Source organism: Actinia tenebrosa, unplaced genomic scaffold (genome assembly GCF_029948245.1).
Source record: "Actinia tenebrosa isolate PJP-AT-01 unplaced genomic scaffold, QUT_ActTen_1.0 PGA_scaffold17__23_contigs__length_9995812, whole genome shotgun sequence".
NCBI classification, from domain to species: Eukaryota; Metazoa; Cnidaria; class Anthozoa; order Actiniaria; family Actiniidae; genus Actinia; species Actinia tenebrosa.
The window spans coordinates 6,121,824-6,146,951 of NW_028292577.1; the positions used below are offsets into that span (position 1 = coordinate 6,121,824).

The 25,128-nt window shown below is 38.1% G+C and overlaps 1 protein-coding gene across 2 annotated transcripts in view; it reads left to right on the forward strand.

Annotated features, from left to right (window-relative positions):
* The window catches only part of LOC116297248 (serine/threonine-protein kinase SMG1), a 48,830-nt gene extending 23,837 nt beyond the window's left edge, over positions 1-24,993 (forward strand). Inside the window, exons 40-78 of one of the 2 annotated variants that reach the window (XM_031705438.2) lie at positions 388-558; positions 1,548-1,682; positions 2,265-2,359; positions 2,705-2,803; positions 3,049-3,211; positions 4,314-4,394; positions 5,050-5,156; positions 5,821-5,974; positions 6,166-6,285; positions 6,888-7,156; positions 7,424-7,597; positions 8,134-8,233; positions 9,740-9,812; positions 10,142-10,209; positions 10,712-10,902; positions 11,208-11,361; positions 11,668-11,761; positions 11,967-12,065; positions 12,448-12,566; positions 13,053-13,145; positions 13,938-14,114; positions 14,385-14,469; positions 14,940-15,112; positions 15,586-15,700; positions 15,893-16,152; positions 16,628-16,737; positions 17,256-17,328; positions 17,842-17,934; positions 18,036-18,212; positions 18,634-18,758; positions 19,100-19,307; positions 19,433-19,531; positions 20,245-20,347; positions 20,742-20,850; positions 21,355-21,461; positions 21,575-21,724; positions 21,805-21,864; positions 22,322-22,428; positions 22,619-24,993. In XM_031705438.2, coding sequence (XP_031561298.2) covers positions 388-558; positions 1,548-1,682; positions 2,265-2,359; positions 2,705-2,803; positions 3,049-3,211; positions 4,314-4,394; positions 5,050-5,156; positions 5,821-5,974; positions 6,166-6,285; positions 6,888-7,156; positions 7,424-7,597; positions 8,134-8,233; positions 9,740-9,812; positions 10,142-10,209; positions 10,712-10,902; positions 11,208-11,361; positions 11,668-11,761; positions 11,967-12,065; positions 12,448-12,566; positions 13,053-13,145; positions 13,938-14,114; positions 14,385-14,469; positions 14,940-15,112; positions 15,586-15,700; positions 15,893-16,152; positions 16,628-16,737; positions 17,256-17,328; positions 17,842-17,934; positions 18,036-18,212; positions 18,634-18,758; positions 19,100-19,307; positions 19,433-19,531; positions 20,245-20,347; positions 20,742-20,850; positions 21,355-21,461; positions 21,575-21,724; positions 21,805-21,864; positions 22,322-22,428; positions 22,619-22,696 — 4,968 coding nt within the window. In that variant the 3' untranslated portion in view covers positions 22,697-24,993. The remainder of the gene's footprint in view (positions 1-387; positions 559-1,547; positions 1,683-2,264; positions 2,360-2,704; positions 2,804-3,048; positions 3,212-4,313; positions 4,395-5,049; positions 5,157-5,820; positions 5,975-6,165; positions 6,286-6,887; positions 7,157-7,423; positions 7,598-8,133; positions 8,234-9,739; positions 9,813-10,141; positions 10,210-10,711; positions 10,903-11,207; positions 11,362-11,667; positions 11,762-11,966; positions 12,066-12,447; positions 12,567-13,052; positions 13,146-13,937; positions 14,115-14,384; positions 14,470-14,939; positions 15,113-15,585; positions 15,701-15,892; positions 16,153-16,627; positions 16,738-17,255; positions 17,329-17,841; positions 17,935-18,035; positions 18,213-18,633; positions 18,759-19,099; positions 19,308-19,432; positions 19,532-20,244; positions 20,348-20,741; positions 20,851-21,354; positions 21,462-21,574; positions 21,725-21,804; positions 21,865-22,321; positions 22,429-22,618) is intronic. The other variant, XM_031705439.2, reaches the window with a different exon arrangement.
* The last annotated feature ends 135 nt before the right edge of the window (positions 24,994-25,128 follow it).

The following is a 25,128-nucleotide window of genomic DNA, read 5'->3' on the forward strand; positions in this document are numbered from 1 at the left end:
CCAAAGCTGTATCCCCATTGCATAAACATACTGTTCCAGAGCTCCCATTAACCCAAAAATGTGTGCATCCCCATTGCATAAACATACTGTTCCAGAGCTTCCATTAACCCAAAAATGTGTGCAAAAATTGAAATGGACACACCTTTAATTTTTCTTAATAAATGATATATGACTAACGTATACATCCTTTTGTATGTTTGGGGTGTGTGTGTGTTTTTTGGGGGGGGGAGGGGGAGGGGGGAGGATTATGTCTTATTCCTTATTTGTACTTTATCATAATATGTCAGAAATCAAATAAACCAAAATCAAATCCTTCATTAAAGCCCTGTTTATGTATTAGGAAGCCGTATTAATACCTGTACTATTTTATTTTTTTCTTTCCATTAGGTTGTATTTGCCCTTGAACAACTACAGAAGATAACAAATCATCCCCCAGTGACCCCCCATGAGCAGTGGTTCCACCGGATGTACAGTAACTTGATAGATAATGCTCTGCAAGTGTTGAGAAACCCTGACAAACCATCAGATCCTAAGGCAAGCTGGGAACCCTTCAAACAGGTAACATTTCCCTTTATTCTAGTCAGAAATTACCCTGTGATTACTGCCTTTGGCTAAGGTTGGCTGGTTGGGTTCACACTCATTTTCTTATCATAAAGATGAATTTATGTAGAGCGCATGCATTAAACCCATGAAATAAAAACAAAGTTGATACTGGCAAATATCGCTATTTAGTGACTAATAGTTGCTATCACTCAACCAGAACATTCATCATACAAAGACAAATACACAAGAGACCATTTGTGTCTTTTGTTTAATTAATGTTCTGGTTGAGTGATAGCAACTATTAGTCATTAAATAGCTACCATTTTTCAGTATCAACTTTGTTTTTATTTCGTGGTTTTACTGCATGCTCTCTACAAGATTTGCCAATGCAGTACAAACAAAATCAAGCAAAAGAGCAGAAATAGGAAAAATTCCATTTGACCATTGGCAGGGACTTCCCACTAAATAAGATTATTCTTATTTTTACAAGCTTTTAATATTCAGTGGCAAATAAAAATCTGTGGCCCATATTGCATTGAATTGTTTAAGAACATGCGTAATAGGTCAATTACAAGCCTATTGCACATGTTCTTACATGATTTCCGAGCCCATCCCACACGGCTTACCGCCTCATCATCCAATGAATTGTTGTTGTTTTGTGGAGGGACAAAACCTTGTCTTCTTGTAGTGGTCAGCACATGGACTAGAATACCACAGATATGGGTTGGAGTCCTGCCAAGAGCATATGAGATTTTTCCTCTTAGGGTGCATTGTGGTTAAAAACTGAAAAAGATGAAAAAATAGTTGCTACCCTGTCTTGAGGAAATTTCTGGGCCTAGTTTTGAAAAGGGGTCTAGCGCTATGACTTTAGTTCACGCAAGACGTCTGGCATATATCTTCTCCATCAGACTTTCCAGTCAATAAATAACTGTATCCTGTCTTAAATTATATTCTCAAATGAATGGCAAGCTAGTATATGTCTAACCATTTTTCTTCATCAACAGCTAGTACAAACTTTACAAGCAAGATCACAGAAGAAGTCGGCTTACAGTTTAGTTATGAGTGCCATCAGTCCTGTCTTGGCGAAGATGAAGAATACAGCTATCTACATGCCTGGTCAGACACACTTTGGTGGAGAGGTGAGTCAGTAGTATTTATGGCGGACATTTGGTAGGAAATAAAAATGGCTTTTGGTAAGCTAAGTAACTTTGTTTAAATATCGCAATCATTATTGTATCATTAATATTACCATCGCGACTACCTACAGTTTAATCAGCATCATTATCAGGATAAAGAATACCATCATTACTGTTGTTTTCATTGTCACCAGTATCTTCATGTCATGTGTAACAACCATCATCATCATTGCAGCTGCCATTAACATCAAAATATATGACAATAATTTATCATTATTGCCATTACCATCATCACCACTACCTTCATCACCACTACCATCATCACCACTACCATCATCACCACTACCATCATCACCACTACCACCATCACCACCACCATCATCACTACCACTACCATCATCACTACCATCATCACTATTGTCATCACTACCCTAAGGCATGAGATCCTTCACCTCACCAACTCACAAAGTTTCTTGACTCCGCTAATTACTCTTGGGCACTCAAGAAAAGCTGCTGCTTTCCCTCAGTAACCAAATGAATGATCAAAGCCCATTAAAAAATATTCAATCTTATCTCTCTTCATAGATCGTCACCATCAGTTCCATCAGTAATGAAATCAATATTTTACCAACCAAGACCAAGCCAAAGAAACTGGTTTTTATTGGTTCTGATGGACAAAGGTAAGAAATGGAATACATGTCTTGACATTTCAGAACCTTTCCTGAGCTCAAGGTGACCTCAAAACAATGGCACCAAGTTGAGCTGGCTTCACAGCTTTCTAAAATGTGGCCCTTTGATTCTTAGATCCAAATAGAATTTTGTTTATCTAAGATCTCTTACCCTGACCTTGAAGATCATATATCTTTCTTTTCTTTGTGGGTTGTGGTCGCACAGAGTCTCAAAAGTATGTAATGGAAATAGTATCATTGTGCACTAATAGCAATATAATATTTTACCTATTGCTGTGTGTGTTATCATAGCATAATGTAACTATGATCTTCACTATGACCACTTGTTTGGTTTAGACACACCTACCTGTTCAAGGGACTGGAAGATCTTCACCTTGATGAGAGAATTATGCAGTTTCTATCCATTTGTAACAACATGTTTACCAGAGCTGACAGGTAAAATCAAGATACAACTTTTCTTTTTTATTATTCTATTTTCATTCCTTCTTAAGTCCTTCCCTCACTCCTTTTCCTCCGTCCTTCCTTCCTTCCCTTTCTTGAGCTCACTCTTCCTTATCTTCCTTGCTTTCTTTTACTTTCCTCCTATTCAATTTCCCCCCATTCTGATTCACTGAAAATGTTTTAATCTTGATCACAACTGTTAATATAATAGCTAATAAATATATCTATTTTACATTCAGCCACCGATGCCCTTTGTTCTATGCACGGCACTACTCAGTGACCCCCCTAGGACCAAGATCTGGACTCATACAATGGGTTGATGGAGCAGTACCTTTATTTGCTCTGTACAAAAGATGGCAACAGAGAGAGGCTGCAACAATGGCCTTACTCAAATCTACCCAGGTTAGTACTTTCATGTCAGTATCACCATGGTTACTTACTGTGGTTGCCAATCAACCAGTCATCGTAATAACCAGTTATTCTAATACTAGTTTATCTAATCCTGTCATATAATGAAAAGCTGTAATTATTAGACCTTTGAGTTTGTTTTCCAATTTAATTGAATGTAACAATCTTCAACTTGTGTGAAATTCATTCTTGGCTACAGTCACTCTTATCTTGTGGGCACCTCACTATAGATGACAGGGGCAATATCCCCAGGGGGAAATACTAAGATAAGGAAATACATGTATGCTATTGTGGATGCTCATTAAGTGATGGTGCAAGGATGTTGGGTGTAATGAGAGTCAACTGTATTGAAGAGATAACTACAATCTTGGTCAAAAATGTTGAGAAAGTTTTGGTTTTGATGGTATTTTCAAGAAAAACATGAGAAATTCCCCTTAAAACGAACCCCTCCCCCCTTAACAATGTTGTTTCGAGGGATACAGGACTGCTTTACCTACTGGGACCAACATTGTCCTGGGGGAGAGGGGGTACAGGACAATATTTTTTTTAATAAGGGAAATTCTACTATTTCATGATTGGATGAAAAATTCTCAACTCTTTTGTGAGCTGCATCAGTGTTTCTAATAATAATAATAATAATAATAATAATAAATTTATCCAGGAGACCTGCTCGCAAAAGCGATTTTCAGTAGGGCCCTGCAACAAAAATAATTGTTGAAAATATATACAAGAATAAAATAAGACATAAATTAAAATTACAGATAAAATACTAAAAATGTTATATATAAAATTGTCATATAATAAAAAGAGAGAGATTAAAGTCCATTAAAGTCCATTAAGATTAAAGTCCATTCTAATGAAACAGTAATGATAAAAAGGTAAATTATACACCGCGAAAAGATGAAAAAAACTTAATGACGTTTTGGATGCTAGTCCTTCATTGGAGTAAAAGAGTGTCCAAAACGTCAGTACGTTTTTTTTCAACTTTTCACAGCGTAAAATTTACCCTTTTATCATTACTGTATCATGAAAGACAAAGAATTCCTCCAGTCTAAAAGTCTTTTTACTGATAGTTTAATATTTTGACTCATTCCAGGGCAATAATCCGACTCCTCAGCCTCCAATGAAACCAAGTGAGCTGTTCTACAGTAAAATGACTCCAGCACTGAAAGAAAAGGTAACTGGGCGTTGGATTTTATCATCAATAAATAATATTATTACTTTATATTAACCCCTTAATAAAGAAATAAAATAAATTCTAATAATATTATTAGTATAGGAAATCGCATGATCTCAAGTACAATTAGGTATCTATGACTTCTGAAATGTATGAGAAGTTCGTGTGATTTTTTAATTATAATGAACTCAACAAAAACGAGCAACTTAATAGACCCATTTTGAATTCCAAATTACCGCTGTGTTTCTTGATTAACGACTCATTTGCACAGGGTTAGCCTTGAGTTTGTGCAGAATATTCATGTGTTCCAGTCAAGGTCCGTCGAGTATCATAGTGTTTGTAATGTTGAAGTTGTGCATTCTTTACTTTACCGTTGGTATTTGTGAATATTTAAACACTGATTCAAGGCTAACCCTGTGCAAATGAGTCTGTAATCAAGGAACACAGCGGTAATTTGGAATTTGAAACTGGTGTATTTGGACTCTACAGAGCACAATTTGGGATTTTATTGTACTCCTCTTGTCCAATCAGAATCGAGTAATTTTGTTGAGTGTATTATAATTATATTAATTATGATATTATTGCCTGTTGTAATTTGTAAGTATTGCAATAATATATCAAAGCTAATAGAAGGCATTTGGGTTAATATTTCTAGGGTATCAAGGACCCCAAGGAGTCAGATCGCAAGGAGTGGCCATTGAGTGTCATGAGGACAGTACTAGAGGAATTGGTCAGAGAGACACCCAATGACCTTCTAGCAAGGTGAGATAAGGTCTCCATGTTTTTCACTTTCCTCTTCCTTGCCACTAAGTGGAGGCCTCAGAACTTGGGGAGAAGGTTTGATTACAGATGGATAAAATCTGCAGCAAAGTATAGCTGTAGCTAAGCAGCTTGTTGTCAATTAGGACTTGGGGTGAAAGCAATGATAGATAAATCAACCCCATTCCATAACCTATGATGATGCTGATGATGATCCTGCTGATGGTGATGGTGATGATGTGGAAAATGGATGATGATGATGGTGATGATGTTGACAGTGAATGGTGATTATGATAATTGCATAAGGATAATGACTAATTCTGATGATGATGTTGTCTTTTGTGGTAAGTGGTAATGATAATATATGCTAATGTTGATGATGATGATGAGGATGATGATAGTAATGAAGTGGTGAAGGTGGTGATGAAAATAAATGCTAATGATGATGATGATACTGGACATGACAAATGACAGTGACTATAATAATGGTATTTTGAATGTCATCTTCGGAACATTAAACATTGCAATTCAATGCAATAGGCAGTTATCTGGGTGGGAAGAAAGTAAATATTGCACCAATTATTAAACTTACACTAGTTTTTAGCTAGTTATATCTTTTTATTACAATAATTATTGTTCCTTATTGAGTCTGTGTTGAATTCTTCAGAGAGTTGTGGTGTTCAAGTACTGGTTCCCTGGAATGGTGGCATATGACAAAAACCTATGCTCGTTCTACTGCCGTCATGTCTATGATTGGTTACATTATTGGTTTAGGTGACCGACATCTTGATAACATGTTGATTGACTTCACGACTGGCGAGGTAAGAAAATTTAAACACTATAACTAAATTGGTTCACAAGAAAATGAAATGGTTGTCTAAAATGTGACTGAATGTAATAGCCCACTTCCGAGATATGCTTATCATGTAGCCTCATACTGAGACCTTTGTGCGTGATGAATAAAGCATATCTCGGAAGAGTGCTATTTCATGATGTGCTCTTTTTCCCTTAGGTGGTTCACATTGACTACAACGTATGCTTTGAGAAAGGAAAAGGTCTGCGTGTACCAGAAAAGGTTCCCTTCAGAATGACACCTAATCTTGAGACAGCTCTAGGAGTAACTGGTGTAGAAGTAAGTAATAATATTCAGGTGTAGCAACAGTGCAATCAGCTCTAGCTTTTCAGGTTTATTTCCTGGAATTGGCATCACTCATGGTTTGCCAGACCTCTCCTTTCTTGCTCTGTGAAAGACGTCATCGCTTATCACCACCACAAAGTACAGCAGTGATGCATCTCAACAGGGTCAAACTGAAAGGACGTGAAGGCGCCAGAGCACAGCTCTTACCAGTTTCTATTAGTTAGGGCTGATTCAAGAGAAAGGAGGAATAAACGGAGGTCCAAAAAAAAACCTTGGAGTCAGAAAGAAAACCAACCAACTCAGCTCATATGATGTAAAGACGAGAATATGTGGACCACCTAGCACTTATGAAATACATGAAGATATAGAAATATAGATAAGTTATAGTGCTTGGGAACGAGGTTATTCTGAGCAAAAGACCCTTGGGAATAAATTCGGAAAAATTAAATTCCGACCTCGCTGGGAATCGAACCCACAACCTTTGGAATTGTACTACCGACGCTCTACCGGCTGAGCTCATATGAGGCGACTTGTTTCTGCAAAACTAAACATTTCCTGTCATCTCTTTCATATTAGACATATTTGTTGTTTTCCAGGGAATGTTCCGCTTGTCATGTGAGCAGGTGCTGAAGATCCTACGGCAGGGTCGAGAAACCCTTCTGACGTTACTGGAAGCTTTCGTTTATGATCCTCTGGTTGATTGGACATCAGCCAATGATAATGCTTTTGCCAGTGCATTTTATGGGGGCGGCACAACTGCAATGAACGACAACAAGGTAAACAAGAAGGAAATGGAAAGAGGAGTTACACAGAGCTTGTTCTCATCTAGAGTAGCTGAAATGAAAGTCAACTGGACAACTAACAGGTATTGTTATTTCCTAATGTCTTAGATTACGAACTGATTATGGAGATGGTTAACTAACAACCATGTTGTAATTGCTTAGTTCTATCCTTGCCCATTTTATTTTCCTCTTTTCCCTTCCCTTCTGTTCTCTTTGCTTCTCTTCTGTTCTGTTCTCTTCACTTCTCTTCTCTTCTCTTCTCTTCTCTTCTCTTCTCTTCACTTCACTTCACTTCACTTCACTTCTCTTCTCTTCTTTCTTCTCACCTATATTTTTATTTAACGATATAGGGATGACCTGCTTACTGCCATCAGTGCACAAGAAGAACTTGTAACTAGCTATACAGCATCAGTCAAACATCTCAAGTCAATGGATGTGATGTTAGACCAGCTCAAAGAACAACAACAGACTCTTCAGTCAGCTGTCAATAACACCAACCACCCCTTACACTCCCTGCAGGCAAAGTATGTTCATATAAAAAATGTTATACTAAACATTTCTAATGATATTGAGAGCAGCAGTTGTCATGGTGATGTTACTGGTTTCAATTGTCATGGCAACAACATTACTATGTCATTGAGATACTGCAATTCATTACTATTAAAAATACCATAATGTATAGAATGTCTGGCCTTAGCCTCGAATCCAGGAGTTGCTTGTTTTGTTATTCTAATTTCTGCTTTTGTTTGACGACCTCACAAGTGATACTCTATTGTTAACTTGCAGATATAAATATCCTTACTGTAATCATTTTTGATACATGAGTATGACTTGAATAAAATCAAAATATTGTCTTTCTACATCTTGTCGTCTTTGATCCAAAACTTGGATTTATAACGATGCTTTCCATACTCAGAACCGTTGTCATCCATCTTTTTTAATGATGGTATTTTTAAGAGTATTCAAGAGCTACTATGCTACTTTGGTTGCCATAGAAACAGTGGTATTGTAGCATATTGTCATTGTCATGGTGACAGAGGTTTTGTTCGTATACCTGTAGGTTTGATGAGCACATCAAAATGAAGTCCAACCAGGATGTTATCCTGCAGTCAATCAAGGCAAAGCTTGGAGAGTGTGTTAACTGGCACTCACAACACAAGGTAATGGATAATATTTTATTATACAGATATTAGGTACGGAAATCATGATGCGAGCTTGATATTTTTCATAATAATAATGATAATAATAGTAATAGTAATATTAATAACAATAATAATCTCTTACTTGCTCCATATAGCATGTAATGTTTAATAAACGAGCAGGAGTGTTTTATTGGGTATAAAACACTAGCCGTCGCCGAGTGGTTTTATACCCGATAAAACACAATCTGCGAGTTTATTGAACGGCTTAAAAAACTCATGATGTAAGTTCCCATGTTGTACCGAATTCTTTACGAAATAAACCAAGTATGATAGAGAAAATCCAAGTTAAAGTTTATGCAAATGAATACGAATCTATATCAGATATAAAACTTCCTTCACGGTCATGATTTCTATTGTAGTTACTTTACTTTTAGACTGTATAGGTTACGTTGTGCGCCTTATACAGGTCATAGATTTTTTGCATCTCTATGTTTTAGTACTGCACATAATAATAATAATAATGATAATAATAATAATGATGATGATGTTGATATTGATAATAATGATAATAATAATAATAATGATATTAATAATAATAATAATAATGATGATGATATTATTAATAATAATGATAATAATCGATAACAATTTAGGTGTACTACTAATTACAAAATTAAGTATTATATTAGAAGCGAACAACGTTTCGATGCAGATTGCATCATCCTCAGGTTCTGAATACAAAATGTCAATGTCAGTGGATATATATTTAGTTAATAATAATTTTTATAATAAATTTATTCTTTCGCATTACATTAATATCCAATGCTCTTACAGTAGAATTAAATAAATTAATAATATATAAATATAAAATGAAGAATAAACATTTCAATAACTAGACAAACTAAGCTAGGGGGAAATGAGTGAGTAAACATGAAACCTTATACTATATGGATAATAATGAAAAGTTTTTGGAAAAAAAATCATGTTTATGCAGTCATCAGTCGTCCTCTGAGTTGTCATTTTCCATAGCACATAAAAACATTCTTATAATAATAATTAGTGAATAATAATCTAATAATCTATTAGTGAACGCTGTCCTTGGTCGTGTTTAGATCTTCACTATCACTGATCTTATCGTGAAATGATCGCCCCAAATATGCTTCAAAACCATAATTATACAAATGTATTTCAAGAGACTATGTTTCTTTTTTACAAGTCTCATCGAAGTTTTGTTTTGGTAATTTCCAATGGTAGGGAAAGGACTTCATGATGGTAGCAAAAGGACTCTGGGTGGTAGCGAAAGGACTGGTAGCGAAAATGCGTGGTAGCGAAACGACCGGTTACAATTATTATTATTGTTTTTTTATCCTTATGGCAGTGAAACATATGAATATTCTACACAAAATGAAGGCTAAGCCTTAGCAACAAAGAATTCAAAACTGGAATATTGTTTTCAAGTTTGGAGGGTAAATGCTTGACTAAATTCAAAAGACCAAACCTTTAATAACATTCTATTGGCTTCAGGCTTCCATGGAGATGATACACAGCCCACAATTTTCCGTCTTGGTAGCTGACATTTTAAAACCTTTGGATATTGGTAAGGCTTTATTTACAACTGCGCCAAACCTTCATTTTTTATATTTATCATTGTGAAGAGATCAAGTTATCAAAATACAATCAATATGCTTTATAATAAAACGTCAAAGTCCATTATTTAATGATGATGACGACGATGATGATGTTGATGACGGTGATGATGTTGATGATGATGATGACGATGATGATGATGATAGCGATGATGATTTCAAAAGGTGGACCCTGAGGAAGTCCCCAAAGTGAATGTAATTCCAACTGAAGTTTGAAAATGTAAATATTCAAAATCATTAACTATTATTTTTCTTCATCCTTGTGGAATCATGTGATTAGGTGTGCCTTGTTTTGCTCCCGCCATTAAGTTTCTGAAAGGTGCTGGTCAAGGAAACATTGTCAGTCAGGTAATAAGCTACTTCTACTTTAGTTTTTTAGTAGAATCAGAGCTTGGAGGTCTTCTCCACCAGAGACAAGAAATGTAGCCTGGTTCACATGAACACGAGGGGCTGAGTCAATTAAACCCCTCCATAGGTTACTGAACTAATGACAACATCAGAAGATATTAATATGTTTCATTATTATAGTGCAAACAAGTAGAATCAGAGCTTGGAGGTCTTCTCCACCAGAGACAAGCAATGTAGCCAGGTTCACAGCCAGGAACAAGAGGGGTTGAGTCAATTAAACCCCTCCATTGGTTACTGAACTAATAACAACATCAGAAGATATTAATGTGTTTCATTATTACAGTGCAAACAAGTAGAATCAGAGCTTGGAGGTCTTCTCCACCAGAGACGAGCAATTTAGCCTGGTTCACATGAACATGAGGGGCTGAGTCAATTAAACCCCTCCATAGGTTACTGAACTAATGACAACATCAGAAGATATTAATATGTTTCATTATTACAGTGCGAACAACTAGAATCAGAGCTTGGAAGTCTTCTCCACCAGAGACGAGCAATGCAGCGTACATGTTTGGACCTAATCCACACCTATGGTACAGTCACATCACAGTTTCCTTCCAATTACGTCAACCACAACAGGATGTATGAATGGATGTGTTGGCTGCAAGAAATTGTCCAAGATTCTTCCACAAAGATGTGAGTGTTTTTTTAAAAAGGAATTGAAAATGTTGGTATAAAGAACATACTATTATAGTAGCAAGACTACTATATTATGTCTGGGGGGGGGGGATTACAGTTATTTTATGATAACAAATAAAAGCACCAATTTGTGGAATCCATAATATACTGTGGTCTGCTTATGGTGTTGGGGTTCATGAATGAGCATTCTGATCACTTTAAACAAGACTCAGGGTCAAAATCCATAGTCAAATGTAATTGAGATAGAAAAAGTCACTTGTAACGTTTACATTCTAAAGTAGATTGACATTGACATTTTACAGGTGTCAAGACGTTCTGACGAAAAGTGAAGAGACCAGAGCACAATCAGAAAAAACCGCCGACAACCCATTGTCTGTAGTTGCTATGAATTCCCTCATGTCTTTGGAGGTCAAACTACAGACGAATCTAACAGATCAGAACAGCAAATTTATTAAGGTATTTGACAGCATCACCAAAACAGTTTACTAGTCAGGACCATCATTTATGACAGGCCAACTCCAAGTGGAAGGTTTTCCAATGCTTATTTTACTGCCACTTTCATAAACATGCAATCTTGATAGCTGCATGCTACACATTAAATTTTTTTTCATTGCTGAGGATCAAAACTAATCAGTAGGTACCTTTTATATTTTTAACTGACAGCGAAAAACCAAGAGTTTACATGTTTATAAATATTGCAGTAAGGGGCCTGTAACATATTTTAGTTCAAGTGTTGTTAAATTAAGATCTTTTTTCTCTTAGTTTTGCGAACGTCGTAAACAAGAAAGTGTGGAGACAGGATTTCTATGTAAAGCTGTTGATGATGCTCTGGCCAGTCTTAACAAATATGTATCAGGTAAACAATGGTTGACGACCACTCGACATCTGACTGACAGCCACTCAACAATCATCTGATTACACTTAGTTTGTCATTTATCTGTCAGTCACTTGGCAAGTGTGAAACCACCTTGACAACCATCTGATGATCACATGAGAATCGTATGATCTCCAACTGACAATTGTTTGTAAACCATTCATATTTATTATTGTTTATTCTACAGATAACCAACCCAGTGCCACCATATGCCTGAGCTCTGTCATTGTTAAAGTACTTTGTTCTCAGAGCAAGAGATGTTTAGTGATGGAGAACACAGCTAAAGGTTGAGAATATTTTGACTTTATTTCAAGGAATAAGATGTTGGAGGTTATCCCTCTCTTGTCCCCAGCTCTTTTCTTCCATATTTTTATTTAAACATTCTCTACTTTCACATCCCTATAATCCTTTGCATCTTAGTATAAATTCAATTAAGAAACCTTTCAATTTGGGACAGTTTTTTGATTGGTTACCCCTCAAAGACGCGAGGCATTATGGGGATGTGAAAGTCGAGAATAGGAATCCCAATTATGTTCTTGAAAATAAAATTGATGAAATATTTACGATTATAAAACTTTTGAAAATAATTAAAAGAGACATGATAGGAATGTTAATTAATTTACAGGGTAATAGTTCTCTCCTCTAATGTTGCGTTTGGTGTATTGTAGTTGCTGGTGACAGACTATCAGACCTGACATCAAGAGAAGGTGACTGGTTTTTAGAAGAGCTATGTTCAATGAGTGGTAATGTCACACAGCTTCTGTCCCTGCTGAGAGGTCATCCTCTGGTGAGTAGTGCCTATACGCAGTCATTTTATCCTCAGTTTCTATACATTTTATAAATAGTAAAACACAAGCTGAGGTGTGACCAATAAACTAGGAATTATATATTGCTAAAGAATGTTGGTAGGAGAATAAGCGAATGCTGCATATAAATACTACATGATAGATGAGGCGGTAAGTCGTGTGGGATGGGCTCAGACATCATATAAGAACATGAGTAATAGGTAAATTACGAGCCTTAGATAAAACGACTGAAGAAGAGTGCATCTTCAAGTCGCGTACAAAATGACGAGGCCCAATACAGGCCAAAGCAGCTTTCCACGGTTTCTAGTTGAGCTGGCTCATTTTTTACGTGATTTGAATTTGTGAAAGGTTTGCATGGCACTCATTTTCAGTTGTTTCATATGAGGCACGTAATTTACCTATTACACATGTTCTTATAGATACTACTTATCTTTGATAAAGAATACCGATATGTATATTGACTGCAGGTCATTGAAGAACAGAAGAGTTTGTCTAAAGAAGAACTAAACAACTCTATCAAGGGCATTTTTGCAGTTCACAAAGTCTTCTCTGCCCTTCAGGTAATAAGAGTATTTTCCATTATCTCTTGACATAATGTTAGTTCTAGTTCATTGGCAATTGTATTTCAATATTATTGATGTAATTCACAATACACCACCATGAGCTTTGTGCTACAAAAATACTGCATCATAACATATCTTATCACCCTAAACTAAACTAACCTCACCCCACCACACTACACCTTAGTACATTATAATAATCATATTTTATCACACCACACCACACTAAACCACACCCCACCACATCTCACAACCATACCACACCACACCAAACCCCACCACACCACATTACATCATAGCGTACTACAACATCACCACCACACCACCACCCACTAAACCCCACCACACCACATTACATCATAGCGTACTACAACATCACCACCACACCAGCACCCACTAAACCCCACCAAACCACTGACATTACATCACAGCTTACTACATCACCACACCACACCAGCACCCACTAAACCCCACCAAACCACTGACATTACATCACAGCTTACTACATCACCACACCACACCAGCACCCACTAAACCCCACCAAACCACTGACATTACATCACAGCTTACTACATCACCACCACACCATCACCCACTAAACCCCACCAAACCACTGACATTACATCACAGCTTACTACATCACCACCACACCAGCACCCACTAAACCCCACCACACCTACTATACCAACACATTTCATTACACAAAACCTAACTCCAAAACACCATTTTCCCATCATTTCAAAACCACTTGATTATCAACATTTTTGTGATTTCTATTCTCTTTTCTTGCAGGAATTGATGACAAACTTCAGGAATATCATTGTTCCTGAGGCCATCAAGAGTTTCACTTCAGGAGATCCTAGCGTAACTCATATGTTAGAGAGCTTAGAGAGACTTGTGCATGGAGAAGATATTACTGCACTGGCCAAAACAGTAGAAACTGAGATGAACGGCACACACGAATGCCAGGTATGTTTCAACCTCCCTGCCTTGTTGGGTCAGTTAAAATAAGCATGGCCCAGCCAACTTATCATACACTTTCACTTTCAAAAATATATCAACATCACCACGGTTATCACCATCACAATCATCTTTCTTTACTACCACAATAATCATCATCACAATCATCACCATCACAGTCATCATTCACTATCATCACAGTCATCATTCACTATCACCCCCTAATCATCACAATCATCATCACCAACATTATGATGATAATTCTTTTTTCGTTTACAGGGTGTTAATTCCTCCAGCATCAGTTCAAAGATATCCATATTACAGCAGCAGTTTGATGCCATCCAACAGTCAAGGAATGCAATTGGTAAGGGAGATTCTTCCAACTTTATTGCCGCTTATCGTTCCCTGACACACAAAGCTTGTACTCTATTACATGTTATCCAAACAAAGTGTTTAAAGGCTGATGCTGTCTCTCACTTTCAATAGACTTTTTTCCAATTCATAACATACGTCTTTGTTCCTTGATAACAGACTCATTTGCACTGAGCATTCATTAGCCTCATTCAAGGTCAAAATATTGACAAAATTAATAGGAGTAAAGATCACACAACTTCAACAATACAAACACTTTGAAACTCCACGTACCTTCACTGGAACACTTGAATATTCTTCACAAAATCGAGGTTTACACTATAATAAATAAATAAAAGCTTTATCAAAAGAGGGTTAAAAAATCTTATAGTAAAACAGGGCTATAGATAAACTGTTGGCCCAAAAGAGCAACCAAGCAACAGAGAATTCATGTGTCATCCTGTGCAATTTTGATGTTTTTAGGGAAGAAGTCAAGCGAACAGATGTCAGCAGGACAGATGCTACTGGCAGGTTTTAATGGACTTTTCACTAAAGTTGAAAGTGAATTGGATTTGATGAATGCGATCTTAGCCCAGATGAACAGCAGTTTTGGGAATAAAACTTGTGATGTTGTACAAGAAGCTAAAAAGCTGCAGGTACGAATAAATAAATTTGTTATATATATTTGTTTAAAGGGGATTTATAGATTACTTGACAGTAATTCAACTGATAAACTTGTGGTTCTCTTTTACCGTCTCTAGTTGATTAGGGATGGGACCCGCGCCATTAACATGGGTCTAACCATTTGCAAAATATTACAAAATGCAGCACCTTTTCCTCAGTAATCTTAAGATCCAGGATGTTTAATATTGTAGATCAATGAAATATCATTTTGTTTAAGCTGAGAAATAGTTTTGTTAAGCTTTTTCATGACTGGATTGCCCTGCATACCTAGCTCAGTAGTTTTACTGTTTCCTCCCTCCGTAAAAATCAACATATGAGTTGAGTGTTGTGTGCATCGAATATTGAACGTAGTGGTACTGTGTGTGAGTGAAAAGTGTCCCCAATTACTGTGAATTTGCTAGAATGACTAGACGATAAGAGAAAACATTTTTGTGTGCTTTCATAGGAATCAAACAGGAGTGGAAACAGCAAGCTTTGTAGTAAGCTCTTCTTCCTAAAACGACTTGCAGTTATGGCAGCATTTTTCAAAGATTGTAAAGTACTAGTGGAAAACACTAAAGGTAGTTAATAATTCCTTAACTTCAATGAATATTTCTATCAAGAACGAATGCTTTTCAGGTGTAACTTAAGCCGTAAACTTAAAAGAAATCGCTTTTTATCGATACCCTGACATAGCCTCTGTGCTTGACAAAGTCAGGGCACAGTTATCTAGGTGCACTAGTTGTGAAACTTTAATATATTTTCCCTTCAAGAAGCTCCTGAACCCAAAGCTAGAGAAAGAGTTGCCGAAGACCAACCACAGTACAACTGGATAGCTGATAAATGCTATAGTGAAGATGAACTTGCATTGCATATCAGGCAGTTCATCGCAGAGAGTGTACAGAAGAGGATTCTTGGACTGCCTTCTCAAGCAATAGGCATTATAGTCTATGAGTATCTCAATTTATTAGAGGATGGAACAGACAGTGGTGATAGCAGTAGGGTACACTCTATTGAAGAAACCTGCAAGAAGGTAAGCCCATGGGGGAGGGGGGTACACCATTTGTCCAAGTGGTAGGGTACACTCTATTGAAAAAACCTGCTAGAAGGTAAGCCCCTGAGGGAGGGGGTACTCCCTTTGTCCAACCTGCAAGAAGGTAAGCCCCTGGGGGAGGGGGTACTCCCTTTGTCCAAGTGGTAGGGTACACTCTATTGAAGAAACCTGCAAGAAGGTAAGCCCCTGGGGGAGGGGGAGGGGGTACTCCCTTTGTCAAAGTGGTAGGGTACACTATTGAAGAAACCTGCAAGAAGGTAAGCCCCTGGGGGAGGGGGTACTCCCTTTGTCCAAGAGGTAGGGTTGACCAGCGGTCAGTTTTGAAAATGCTCCCAAAAAGGTATGCATATATTAAAACAGCTGTTACAGCCATGTTGAGTTCAACCCCTAAAATGCATGACTATGTCCATATATTATTGAAAGTGATGATACTGATACTTGTCAATCCTATCAGGTGATTGACATCAAGATCAAGAAGGGAAGTTTCCAGCAAAAACAGTTTTCACAAATGAGTTCTTTGACCAGTGCTTATGACGTAGCATGGAGAAAACACGACTTTGCAAGGTTCGTAGGATTGATTCCAAAACATAAAAGCACCTTATACCAATGCTAGTGTGACAATACACTTACGTGACAAGATACTTGCGTGACAATGGATTGACTTATGCCATTGCTAGTGTAACAACACACTTAAGTGACAAGATACATGCGTGACAATGGATTGACTTGCATATTTTAGAAACACCTCAGTACATTCCACAGAGGTTTTGCACCATCACGTGCCGACGTCATAATATTCAGCTTGGGCTGCCTGTGGTTAGATGGCAGAAGAATAAAATCCCTTCGCTCTTGGAAATTGAATTCTTTCTCATGTAAAACGATTGTATTGTTCCTGCCATCCAACATGGCTGCCGTCACGTGATGATGAAAAACCTCTATCTACATATCAGCAGATATCTGTGAAGCCATCATGGGGTTAAACAGGCTGGTTTTAAAGTGTCTGTGTTGTTAATAATACTAACTTTAAATTGAACTTTACTTATTCAACACGCTAATCTAGTTGGTGATGTTTTTCTCTACAGACGTCTGGACCACAACATCAGTCTCTACAAGGGTGTGGTTCAAAGATCTCAGTTACAACTAGCAAGGTTCCAGGTATGCTTCAGCTATAGATATTCTTCTTCTAGCACAGAATAGAAGGGGCTTACATGAGCTTGAGGGAGATGCAAAGAGACTTGAAGAGAGCCAAGAATCACAGTGTCTTCTTTAGGTTTTATCTTATCCTTTATTTATTTTTTAACTCTAAATGATGGTGGCTAGTCCCCTGGATCCCCACCCTGGATCCCCTCAGATCCTCTGTTTTCTTGGATCCACATCCCCCCAACCCCCTGGACCCACCCTTGCCATGGTTCAGATTGCACACAGGTGTATAAACACATGCTACACTTTGGAGTTGTCCATTTTCCTTTATACCTTCAACCTTGTATTGATCCCTGACACAACGTCCGGGGTGATTAATGTCAGGGCACAGCTTACCCACAGATTGATTTTGGAATTCCTCTTGTTATTTTTACTCTGATCTAGAATCCCTCAGTGCATCTGTAAAACAAGGTGCTAAGACCTCTTTTATAATATTTCTTGTATTGTCCATTCGATTTGTTGATGTAGTGGTTGTATGAAGATGATCTACTGCGCTGTCCCTTGAGAGGCAACAGCATGATCAGCCCTGCTAAAGCCAGCATCATGAACGACATGAGAAAGGTATGCTGAATTAAACAAGATAAAGTGAATGATCTTTTCCTTTTTTGTCAAAGATGATGATTATTATTATTATCCATTATTACTATTATTATCAATTACAGCGGGTTCAGTCTCTTCTTCAACTGGAGCCAGCTGTAAAAGCCACAGAAGACAAGATCATAACTCAACAGTCCAGCATCGAACAGAGACTCAAGTGGGCAGCAGGAGCTAATCCAGCCTTGAACCCTGTACTAAAGGAGTTTGACAAGACTGTCAATGATAGAAAAAAACTGTTACAGGTGATGGGTGGTCCTTAGGGACTGATTATTTGTTACATCGCGGAGGGAAGGGGGCTGCTGTTTTTCATGGGGGGTGGGGGTGGGGGTGATTTTTGGATTTGTTCAAAGGGAAGTGGTAAGTTTTGAAAGACTCATTGTGTGATTACTTGAGCAATTGCCTCTCACCAATGTGACCCGGGTTCGATTCTCAACGTCTGTGAGTAGAGATGTTCGTTGGTTTTCTCATGTGCTTCAAGGGTTTTTCTCCAGGTTCTCCAGTTTTCCTCCCTCCGCATAAATCAACTTTTGATTTCTAATTCAATCTAGAAATGGCCTGAATGAATATTACCTTGTGTAAAATCTAGATTTATTTTTTAAATATATTTTGTAGTTGTATGAGTGTACGTCATTAATCTTATATATAATGTTTTGTATACGATAGTTGGAGGCCAAGCACTCTTCAGACATCTGCTCACTATCCAATGCCTTGATTCACTTTGAGATGCTCAGTAGCCAGTCCCATGAGGTCACAGCTTTGGACAGCACCATCACAGCTCTTGTCTCCAAGTAAGCCCTAATGTATTTTATGGTTACGCTTCATACTGATTTACACACTCAATTAATTTGTCAATCAATATTCTTGGAGTGAACCACATGTCTTTATTCGACATCAGGGATGCTTACCATTTACCCAGAAAACCAAACATTCCGCTTGGGAAAACGAATAATATGTGTCATTCGGATATGAAAGTTCCGGAAAACTCGGTCTTCCAATTGAAGTAATCTTTCCCGCTCTTTTCGGTTCTCCCGGTAGACGCGTGTACCATTTGTCGAAAGTCGAAGTTTCCTGCTCTTTATATTATTATCCTGTATTTTTCTCACAATTTGACTGAGTAACTTATTTCCAGATGCAAGAATAGTTCCTCAGAATTAGAAAAATCTCTGGTGAAGCTAAAGGCTGTGAGTGAGATGACATCGTTATTGAACCTCAAATGTCCGCCTGAAGCACCCATCACTCTTGGATGGATGAAAACTAACCTGGAGTCAGTCAGTCAAGAGATATCATCACATAAGTCCAGGAAGATACAGGCTATAAGTTCCGTCACCACCAAGAGAGTGAGTCCTTGTTTTTTTTTAGTTTTGCAGTATCTAGCTTTAATTTTGCTGGCGTTTAGTGATATGATATAGTGTTGTTGAAGTTGTTGATGATGGTGTTGATATTATTTGCTTTTATTGTTCAGGAATCACTCAAGTCCCACACCAATGCCCTCAAAGCACTGATAGTAACACATCAGCAGCTGGTATCAGAAGTGAAAGCATTGCTAACCACTATGGTCAAGGTATCGTACTACCTATATGCATTTGGAGTGAGTGAGTGCATGAGCGAGAAACGATCCTGCAAATTCATGGCTGTACCATACCTTGCTATAGCAGTAACTACTCGTTTTGGTTGCATGAATAACGGAAAGACGATCCCTTTTCAATGTTATGGCATGTCGCACAGTGTGCGTGCTGTAAGTCAGCAACGTACGTTTCCCACCCATATCAGTGTTACGGCATGTCGTACCGTGTACGTCCTGTAACCGTAAGTTTCCCACCCATACGATAACCATTCTTATGGGAAGCTATTTCAACGTTACGGCATGCCGTACCGTGTACGTGCTGTAATCGTACGTTTCCCACCCATACGATAATCACTCTTATAGAAAGCCATTTCAATGTTACGGCATGTCGTACCGTGTACGTGTTGTAACCGTACGTTTCCCACCCATACGACAACCATTCTTATTGAAAGCTATTTCAACGTTACTGCATGTCGTACCGTGTACGTGCTGTAATCGTACGTTTCCCTACCATACGATAACCATTCTTATAGAAAGCCATTTCAATGTTACGGTATGTCGTACCGTGTACGTGCTGTAATCGTACGTTTCCCATCCATAAGATAACCATTCTTATAGAAAGCCATTTCAATGTTACGACATGTCGTACAGTGTTAGTGTTGTGCTTAAGTTCATAGATGAATTTTGTCTGTTTTCCCCTCCCTCCTCAGGATGAAGATGGACATGAATCAAGTACTGCTGCTAAGTCGTTCATTACATCCTACAACAGGCTGTCAGACGAGTGTGCACAGTTGATTAAAAGTACTTTATCCTGTAAGACTCTGATACCAACCTTGACCTTGTTTACCATATCAAACATGATGCACTGTGGTCTAGCATGGGTACAACAACACCATAAAAGTCATGATGAACAATAGATTCTTGTATCCAATCTAAATCACAATGCACCATGTTCTTGAGACTATTGTTACACTCCAGAATATTCCATCATTCTTCAATATCTCTGCTCTAATAGTTTCTCCTGTAAACCTCGACGTATTTTCGTGTTAAATACGAATTTTCCAGCATCCTTGATTTATTTTTGGAAAGATTGGCACATCACGTATGTTTTTCAGCCCTGTGTGGGCAATGGTAGTACCACGATTGGTTATATGATTGCAAGTAACATGACATGGTGTTCTATTGTTGCTCCATCAATTGTCTACAGGTTGCAGTGGGAAAGTAGACAGCAGTGATTCAACAGATGACAAGGAGTTTGATGATAATATACAACAAGTGAAAGCTATAATCACGTCTATCACGTCCTTGATTCACTGGTAAGTACAGACAAGCTATAATCACGTCTATCACGTCTTTGATTCACTGGTAAGTACAGACAAGCTATAATCACGTCTATCACATCTTTGATTCACTGGTAAGTACAGACAAGCTATAATCACGTCTATCACATCTTTGATTCACTGGTAAGTACAGACAACTGACTTGTTGCGCTAGAGTGGGAAAGCACATGGAAATCAGTCGTACTACCTTGACTGTGAAATGGCTTCCACTATGAACCAATATAGAAGCACAGAAACATGCACCATATGATCATGCGGAAGCCATTCGTAGTACCTTGACTGTGAAATGGCTTCCACTATGAACCAATATAGAAGCACAGAAACATGCACCATATAATCATGCGGAAGCCATTCGTAGTACCTTGACTTTGAAATGGCTTCCACTCTGAACCAATCACACGTAAGCCATTTGTGGTTCAAAACACGCCAACACAAGAGTTGAATACTATAAGTTTTAATACTGATTCAATTGTCTTACAGGGTACATGATCATTTGTTGGCCCTGGCGTCTCCTCTGATGCCTGAGGACTCGGGATCTAATGGAGGGAAGACACCCATCGCGGCACCACCACCTACCTTTGCATCAGGTAACCAAACAAAGATAGACACACACGGCGACAGACAGACAGAAAGACAGACAGACAGACAACATTTAAATGATTACATTTAAGTAATTAACGACATGAAATTGTGTGGTCAGCATTACAGAAGGGTAGCACTACCATGACCAAAGACATCCCAGAAACATCATCAGGTTGCTGTCCTCCAACAAACCCAGTCATTCTGCACAAAGATCATGGGGTACAAAGTCCATCGGGTGGAGGTTCACCTACCACACGACCTGCTACAGGTAGGTCATATGATAAAAGCTACCACAACTCCAGGAATACACCATTTGTAATCAGTATGTTGGTTTTATTGTATATTCAGTTGCAAGTCCAAGGAAGTCTTCCTCTACTTTTCTCGCGAGAGATCCAAAAACTGGCAAAGGTAAAGTGCTCATGTCTAAATTTCAATCTGAAGTTTTGTTGTTCTTTGTTGATTCAAATATCTAGCACAGCATCGTTATCGTACACGAAGAAAAACAAATCGTTCAGTTTGGAATAAAAGCTTCACGTGTCCACGTTCAATGTCAAGTCTTAAGCATCACATTTTTCTATCCTGCATATGGCATACATTACAACGTTTTCATTATTTGCCTGCATCATGCATCACCTTTTGCAAACCTCACCAAAGACAATTGTTTGTTATTTTTTTTCGTTTTCACTAATTCTGAAGACTTTTGTGCTTGTCATCTGTCGTTTCACATTTGCCATAACCAAGACAAACCCTTTGACATTTGTTGAGTTTCTTAACCAGTCTATCTATTATCTATGACTTAGTATGATGTTTATTATCTATGGTAATTTAGTATGATGTATATTGATATCTTGATATCTGATAACAGCTCTACAACAGCGTAACACATATGCCATCAGTGTGTGGAGGAAAGTAAAAGCAAAACTTGATGGCAGGGATGCGGATCAAGCAAAGAGATTGTCTGTAACGGACCAGGTAGGATCTTATTGTTTCTTTTTAATAACAAATATTGCGTCAATAAAAAGGCGTTGCACCTGTTGTTAGTTTTGCTACTGTTGTTGCTGCTGTTGTCGTTGCTGCTGCTACTGCTGTTGTTGTCGTCGTTGCCGCCCTTGCTACTGCTTATGCTACAAATGATCCCTATTTTGAATTGTGACTTCTCAAGGTTGACCATGTTATCCATGAAGCAACCAGTCTGGACAATCTCAGCCAGATGTACGAAGGATGGACTGCATGGGTATAGACGAGACGATACCAGACAATCCTGTCTGTCCATATTCTCTACATCAATTTCATTGGTTGCTCCAGGTCACCATAGCAACAAAGCTAATCATGGAACAGCAGCAGTGCCAGCTTGCAACAATCGACCCAACATTCCAGGTGTTTGTGTCCATAGTGCTTAACTTGTAGCGTTGCCTAGTAACGGGTGTCGTGCTGCAAATGTATTTAGTGGAGTTTATGGCGTTGCTAGCTTAACGACTTGGGGAAAAAGATCGACGTAGTTTTGCTTATTTACTTGTAACGTTAGTTTGACCAGAACAAACCTTGCAGTTAAGCAAACGTTGAAAAAAGGAAACAGCTTGAAATAATTTTAGACTTGTGTCGTAAAAATTGTTTGATTAATAATTGGTCCATAACAGACCACCAACCACTTACTATGGACTAACCAACCACTTACCACCAACTAACTAACCACTTACCATCAACTAACCAACCACTCATCATCAACTAACCAACCACTGACCATCAACTAACCAACCACCTACCATCAACTAACCAACCACTTACCATCAACTAACCAACCACTTACCATGGACTAACCAACCACTTACCATCAACTAACCAACCACTTACCATCAACTAACCAACCACTTACCATCAACTAACCAACCACCTACCATGGACTAACCAACCACTTAGCATCAACTAACCAACCACTTACCATGGACTAACCAACCACTTACCATCAACTAACCAACCACCTACCATGGACTAACCAACCACTTACCATCAACTAACCAACCACTTACCATGGACTAACCAACCACTTACCATCAACTAACCAACCACTTACCATCAACTAACCAACCACTTACCATGGACTAACCAACCACTTAGCATCAACTAACCAACCACTTAGCATCAACTAACCAACCACTTAGCATCAACTAACCAACCACTTAGCATCAACTAACCAACCACTTAGCATCAACTAACCAACCACTTACCATCAACTAACCAACCACTTACCATCAACTAACCAACCACCTACCATGGACTAACCAACCACTTACCATCAACTAACCAGTTTGGCACTCATGTATTACTGGACCAGCCTACTGTTGTTTCAAGTTTCAGACTTCGTAAATAGCAATACCATTAGTCTAGATTGAGCCTTTAGCTAGGTCACACAAACACCACCATCCAGCTGGTTAACTGTTACATAAACCAACCAAGATATTCGTTGGGAGTGTCCAACTCAAATTGCTGAATTTGTACCGTACGAGTTCAGCAAACAAGACTACACGATACCAAGCCAGCAGCTTGACCCAGTCAAGTTTAAGGAGACAATAGAGCTCTCCTGGTCAGATACTAACATCTATTGACCAAGACAGAGTTGACCTAAGGGTTAACTTACTCAACTAGTTGAGGATTATTATTATGCTGATAGGTTATTAGAAAACAAGGATGTGACGTATTTCCGGTGCCTATCAAGAAGGCTAAATCGTTCCATTCATTGTTATTCCATTTTAGACTACATTTTTCGTTTAATACACAGGAAAGGCTTTTGCCACATTTGGGCCTCCTGTGGTCTAAGCCTGGACTAAAAGGGCTGGACTTTCAATGCTTACAATAGATTTGTCTTTTATTTAGCCATACAAGTACTGCATATAAAGTGTTACTGTAAGGGTATTACCCATCGTGTCCTGTGTTGTCTTGCTTCAGTGCCTTATGCCATGCTATGTTATTATTATTAGTCATGTTAGAGGAGATCTAGTATGGGTGCGGTGTGCCCTTATCGAGACCATACAAAATCCGTGTATTCTGATTGGAGGAACAAAAAAATAGACGCCTTGCGATTGCTCATTACCGTACAGTGACCGTGCACCGTGTTTTTCACTCGTTACGGATCAAATCCTCCCCGTGTTGTGCTAACTTTCGTCGTGTTATTCTGTAAAGTAATGTTCACTACAGTTTTACACCAATTTGCATGATGACGTCACAGGCCGTCTCTAGATGTTTGGTTCTCAAATTTTTTTCATCAAAATTCATCCAATATGAAATGATCAATATTTTGATTGACGGAATGGAAACGCCAGAGGTCTGGAGTGGTCTTGGTTGCGTAATCATGAATTAAGGTGCACTAACTACTATCTCGTTCTATACTAATAATATTGTATATTACAGATTAGCCAATAGCATTTAGAGATCTTGTAGATGGATAACTTTTCGCTATCTTTGCGTTGATCAGATTTAGTTGTAGGTAAAAATGTTACAGCTATTTCATTGTCTTTGAAATAAAAGAGATTGCTGTATTCAGCCGTTAGTTCTTTCTCTTTCGATTTCTTTTTACTTATTTTTTTATTTTTTTACACACACGTCATACTCATAATTTGGATAGTGTTATGATTGAACTTTTCCACGTACCAGATATTTATTGACAAATAAATCCCT